Source organism: Pezoporus occidentalis, unplaced genomic scaffold (genome assembly GCF_034315485.1).
Source record: "Pezoporus occidentalis ecotype Australia unplaced genomic scaffold, CSIRO_AGI_Poc_V1 ctg7, whole genome shotgun sequence".
NCBI classification, from domain to species: domain Eukaryota; kingdom Metazoa; phylum Chordata; class Aves; order Psittaciformes; family Psittacidae; genus Pezoporus; species Pezoporus occidentalis.
The window spans coordinates 10,726,142-10,732,407 of NW_026916052.1; the positions used below are offsets into that span (position 1 = coordinate 10,726,142).

General features: G+C 39.0%; 1 protein-coding gene across 1 annotated transcript in view; it reads left to right on the forward strand.

The window, feature by feature from the left end:
• The window catches only part of PPP1R14C (protein phosphatase 1 regulatory inhibitor subunit 14C), a 54,759-nt gene extending 49,812 nt beyond the window's left edge, over window positions 1-4,947 (forward strand). Inside the window, exon 4 of the mRNA XM_062641649.1 lies at window positions 3,640-4,947. Within this exon, the coding sequence (XP_062497633.1) occupies window positions 3,640-3,714 (75 nt within the window). The 3' untranslated portion in view covers window positions 3,715-4,947. The remainder of the gene's footprint in view (window positions 1-3,639) is intronic.
• Window positions 4,948-6,266: the final 1,319 nt, after the last annotated feature.

Below are 6,266 nucleotides of genomic sequence, written 5' to 3' on the forward strand. Positions count from 1 at the left end.
GTATTATAAATTAACAGGATTCTCAGTACTTTCAACAAAACTGTATGTAAAGGTGGTCTCACAGAAAATCTGTAAAGAGAATTTAAACTGAGTTTGTGGATATTTTTGTGGTTATCTTTTTTGGTGATGTGATTTTTGTTGTTTGGTTTTTTTTTTTCCTTTTTTTTTTTTTTTCCTCCTCCCCTTTTACCAAGCCCCAAAGTGCTGGTACAAGATTTTTCTTCTGTTAAAGGTAGATGTGGCCTGTGTATTTCTGGCTGTAGCCCTCCAAGGAATAATTCATAAATTCTTGAGTCTTAAGTTGAATTACTGGTAGGGTTTTCAAACTCTATGAATAATGAAGTATTATATAAGTATATGTAAGTAGATAATCCAACCTGTGTTACAGAACTATTTTAAACATAGATGGGTACATGATCAGCATTCAAATGCATGATGCTAAGCTTTGGCATATCTCCTAGAGGGGGATTTCAATAAAATGCGCTGTGTAAAATGGTTTTTGTGTATGAGGTTGAGATAGATGTGGATATTAGGCCTTCTATTATGCCTTGACTTGAATGTCCACAAGGAATAAACCCCCAGTTTTTGAGTAATGTTTAAAGAAAATGGATGTGTATTACTGTCATAAAGATGAGTTGGTTAATTATAAAGGGAAGGCTCACTGAAATGCTGTGAATCTCCTTTCCTGCCTCCAAGAAGGAAAATGTGCATCTCTTCTAGAATGCTGCCTTTTCTTGATGGGGAGCTGCCAGACAAGAAAGGCACAAGCACTGGAGCACAGCTGTGTTGATGACAGCCAGCTCCATACAAGTGTCAGATGCAAATGATACCTAAACCAGTAATGTACTGAACGAATACTGTGGTTTGCACACCCATGGGATGTGCACAACAGCCCTACTGGGTTATGTAGAATGTCTGCCACATAAAAAATGCTCTTGCTGGGTTTTATTGCAAACCTTTATTTCAAGAAACATAGTTACTGAGGGCATAAAGCATTTTCACTTATTGTATGTGCTACTTCAAATGAATACAGCTCCCTTCCCCTTCATTACAAATAGCCTCAATTGCCTCAGATCTGCTTACGGGGTTACCCTACAGTTTGCTTTATTTTGGCAGCGCTAAGAAGTTTAATGTGAAAATTGCTTGAAAAGTTCAATCAAATATATTCTTTTGCAAAAGAAGGTGCTTGTGGTACTGCTTCAGAGTATCAGGGGAACTCCCCTCCCTTCTTGTAATGTCATACTGAAAAACAACTGACCCTGTTTCATATCCAAGGGAAACTTACTCCAAACTCTTTTGAGTTGTGGGGGAAAATGGACCGAGAGATGGCAGAGGTGCCTCTCAAACAGGGATATCCCAAATGTATGCAGTCAGAGTACAATGGATTTCCCTGTCCACTCTGCACGTGTCCCTTCCTGTAATGCTCTTACTTTCAACTTCTATGAACCAGTTGGGTATTTCCCAGTTGTAGTGTCTTGTTGCTACCTTGGTGGTAAATCAAGGTGGTAGAGATTATTTGTGGCTTTAACAGATGACGATAAAGTCTTCCAAAGGGGAAAACTGAACTTCAGCTCACTCCTTCCCAAAGGTGCCTCTTAATCTGATGTTTCACAAGGGAAAATAGCTTTTTAAGGAAAGAGCTGTTGAAGGCAATACTCATTGCATTAATCTGAAGTAAAAATCTTTTAAGGTAACTTTAGAGAGTTTATTTCTATAAGGATTTTACTGCAGGGCTTCATTTAATTTTGGTAGTAAAAAACCTTAAAGTGCGTTTGTATGTTTCAAACAACACCATGCCACATTAGTTTTGCATTATGTAGCAGGTCTTTACAATGATGAAAGGCTAACACAGAACCAATGCATAGTGCATTGAAAGCTGTGAAGTTTTAAAGTAAACCAGTCTCCTTCCTTTTCCTGACCTCTGAATAGAAGAGTACTGTACTCTGACAAGTTTAGGGTGGGTATTGTTGCAGTGGCTTGTGGCTATATGGAAAAAAGACAGATTTTAGTAGATGGAGGGAGAGAAATCTACTTCTCTGATTATATCTTTAGGCTGTCTGTTCAGGTGGCAAGTGCAGTACTGGTAAGCGCTAGGTGTATTGTGTACTGGCCTTGATGTAGTTAGTTCAGGAGTGGAGGCTAGAATATGAAAGGTTCTTAATGAGCGTTTGTAGTTCACACTGACGTGTATGCTGCTCTCTGCCTTTGCTGCTATTAGTTGAAGCCACAGCTAGTGTTGGTGCAACAATAGCCATGATGCAACAGTACATGCAGTACAGTATAAATGTCCATAAACTGTCAGAAAATGAAATTGCTCTGTTGGCGTGATACCTGCCAGGATTGTGGTGCCACCACAAAAAGCTGACCTCTTTCTCGAATTAAAATACACGTTTACAGAGGATTTTCTTATGCACAGTGTAGCACTTGGGTAATGATTCAATGTGACTTTTCTGAAAGGTACTGTATTGCCATTTAGGTGGTAGCCTTGTTTGTTGGAAGTTTTAGCCTCAAGCATTTGGCTAGGAAGTCATGCTTTTTGTCCTCATAGAATCATAGAATGGTTTAAGTTTGAAGGGACCTTAAAGATCATCTAGCTCTAGCCCTGCTTCCATGGGCAGGGACACCTTCCACTAGATCAGGTTGCTCAAAGTCCCATCCAGCATGGCCTTTCACATCAACCTGGCTGACTAAATCCGTAATTGCATTCCATGTTTATAGCTAAATGATTTCATGATCAGAACCTCTTTGTAGGTGTATATGTAGTACTGTAAGATAAACCTTATTCTCCCAATGTGACAGTAAGGGGGTGATTTAGCTTTTAATGCATCTGCAATTGCTATGAGAAATTATATACCAAAAGGATTTCAGATAATGGTGCAATTGTAAACTTCTGTTCTCCCACAATTTAAAGGAGAAAATCTCCTGAAACTGGGGAAAATGCCACTGTGAATAAAGACCTGGCCCATTAATACTTTATTTCTGAATAGTGTCATTTACTGAACTCCACAACAAGTTTCACTCAGAATAACCCAGTGGTGCTGCCTCTGGCTCTGTTGCTGCCTTGGCTCAGACTGGCACAAGTGCTGGTGTGGGGCTGTGTGGTGAGCCTCACTGGAGAGCTGAACCAGCTTTGAAAGTAACAGGGCACGAGGAAAAACAGTCGAGATTTTAGCTGGATCAGCTTTCTGTTCCAGCTGAGTATGCAGCCAACCAAAAGGCTGGTGCCAGAACTGAGAGTGGCGAGAGAAACACTTCTGTTGGCAGGAGTGTGGATTTCTGTGCGGGCTTAAACTGTGAAAGTCATCCTTGATTATTTGCATTGTATCCAGCCATAGATTTCGCTTGATTCAGCAGTTGGTAGAAGGGCCTGTGTAGTAAAAGCCTGAAAGGTGGCTAGTAACTTAGCCTGAACACTCACTCATTGAGAGGAAAAGCTAGTTATTCACACCTCCGCTGTGTGATGAGAGTATGCATATAAGATTCTTAGAGATCAGGCCAGAGAAATTCCAGCTTAGCAGTAAAAGCTTAGATAAAAATGTATCACTTCCCTTGATGTTTTTTTTTTTTTCTTTTAAACCCAAAATCATGGCATTACGGGATCATAAAAGTTACTCATGTTTTCTAATCTTTTTTTCGTAGGAATTTATCAAAGAGCTGCTAACTCGGATAAGAGGAATGAGGAAACTCAGTCCCCCTCAAAAGAAGAGTATATAAATAACTCGAAGTAGTAGCACTCTGTAAAAGACATGGCAAGGGAAATGGGACTTTGAATACAAGACCTCTATTAAAATAATTGTCTTTCTTCACAATTTTTTTGATTTCATTCAGTTTTGACTCAAGGAATTTCTTTTGTGTGTTTTAAGGGTTCTTTTTTAAGTGTCAAAATTTTTTCATCAAGAATATCAACAATTTGGATGCTGCTCAACTTTCACTTGAGGATTACTGAAGCAAGTGAAGAATCCAAGAGTTAGTGATGAGGGGCAGCAAGCCTGCTTGGTGAACCAGAAGATCTTATAAATTTACAGAGCTAGGAGACTTCTCCTTGCAACAAGTTGGATAACATTTAAGTTGGTTGTACATTTAACTCATGGATGTCAAGTTTCTTGTGCTTGTCTGTACATAAATTATAAAGTGGGTTGTGAATACTGTTTCACATGGATGGAAGGAAGTTTGTTACAGTAAATTATTTAAGTGGTGGTTCTTGCAAATTTGCTACCAGAAGGTACCAATTAAGATTACTAAAATGCGTGCTGCCATTTTTCTAAATACCCTTAAAGCAGCCCAGTGAAGAATTTCATCATATCTTCTTATTTAGACTGCAGCATATGAGAATTGGGAAATTTAAGGGCTTAATTTGTAGACTTAAGAATTATTTGATTGATGCTTTGCCAGATCATTTCTTCTCCACCTCATGGTGTATTGGAACTGTGCTAACCTATACTGAGTAAGGGCCTGCAGTGATATCCAGAGAAATGTCTATCACCATTTAAAAGCTGCTTCACATGGAGGAAAGGCAGTGCTACCAAAATTAATTACAAGCACTGCTTGTATTTAGTGATGTGGTCTTAGTTAAATGCAGTTTCCTTTCCTGTTAAAGTGGGCAAAGTATATTTCAGTCTTTGTTTATGGCTTTGCCCTGAGAAGTGGGGAGACTTCTTAAGTTGGGCTCTGTTACTTGTAAAAGAGAACAGAAAAGAGATCCCTGCTCCCTCCTGGAAAATGCCCATGAAAATGTTCAATAAGCTACCATATACTGGTAGGTGACACTAGTCAGGCATTTTATATCAAGGGTGCTCTGAACATATTTTATTTTTCAAAAGAAGTACATGTTTGTGAATTTTATGTATACTGGCAAGCTTTTTTAATGTATTTAATTTTGTAATGTTTACTGATGATTTTATTTACCAGATATTTACTCAAATAAATGGAACAACTTGTGACTTGTTACATGTACACTTCACAAGACTACTGTTGCTGAGTAGATTGATAAATGGATTTGCTCTTCAAAAAGAGAAGCCTGTGAGGTGGTAAGTACATGGAAATCCAGATGTAGAGACCTTAATTGGCTTCAATATGCCAGTATCACTGAGTCATACTCCTGTAATCTGGTGCACATCTTCACTTTTTAAAGTCTTCTGCAGATGAGGCCTTCCTTCCCTGTGCCCTGGGGGGGTTAAAAAAGGAAAAAAAAAAAAAGAAAATGAAGGCTTGGGAATTATTTCAGATAAATGCTGCTGCTTCCACAAGACGTGAGTGTAAGGGAGGGCTTACACTGGGTGACTCAGTTCTCTGCTGAAGGTGTGGCAGAAGGGGGTCTATCAGGCACTCTGCCTTTCTCTCCTCCTGTACCTCTCTGAATCTCAAAACATTCCAGCAGCCCTGAGGAAAGGGTTGGTCAGTTTGCCTGCAGCATCTTAAATTTAAAGCTTGTACCTTGCTGAAGTTGTAATTCAGCTCTGGTTTCCTCAGGGGTCTTCCAGCAAACTGTTTTAAAATTGTGAAGTAGAATCTCTGCTCCAGGGAGATTGAGGGGAGCTTGTGATTTCATCTGTATTTGTTGGGATTGCCCGCTGTTGTTGTCAGCATCATCAGAGGGATGTCTGGTTCTGAAAGGTCTGTGTGAATGACCTGTCTTGCCACAAAGAGATTGTTGCTCCTTGGTCTGTGCTTCTTGCAGAGGATCTGAAGTAGCTAGATCTAAATGACCAAGTTTGTACCAATATCATCTCTTGAAGGAGAGAGAGTTACAGGAAAAGCTTCCTTAATTCCTGAGGTAAGGAGCCTTTTGTTAGATTTTTCACTTAACTCTGGAGGCAGAAATAAATGGTGTTAGAAAACAAGTCTTAGTCAATAGCAAAATTCTGGTGTTTGATTGTGCAGGTATTTTCATAGGCCTTTTTCCAGAAAGCCTGTTGGTTTGTAAGCTACTGAGAGCCTTTTGTGAACACCATGTTTATGATGTCTAAAATGGTAAAAAAACAAAACCAACCCTTTTGATTGAAACTTGTTAGCAATGTTTAGTTTTGAGTTAGTGTTTGAGCATGGTTACTGTTCCCTAGCTCAGATTTATTTAACATATGGACTGAAACAACTGAGAGCAATACTCTGAGGTGATATTTAGAAACACTGAAACATTAAAGGTTCTAATAATTTTCATGTCTACAGATACATTTTGTGACTTCACTTATGATGTCAAAAAGTTTTTTTTGTCCTTTATAATTGCAGTTATGTATCCTATTTGCCTTGCACTGAAGTAGCTGCAGAAA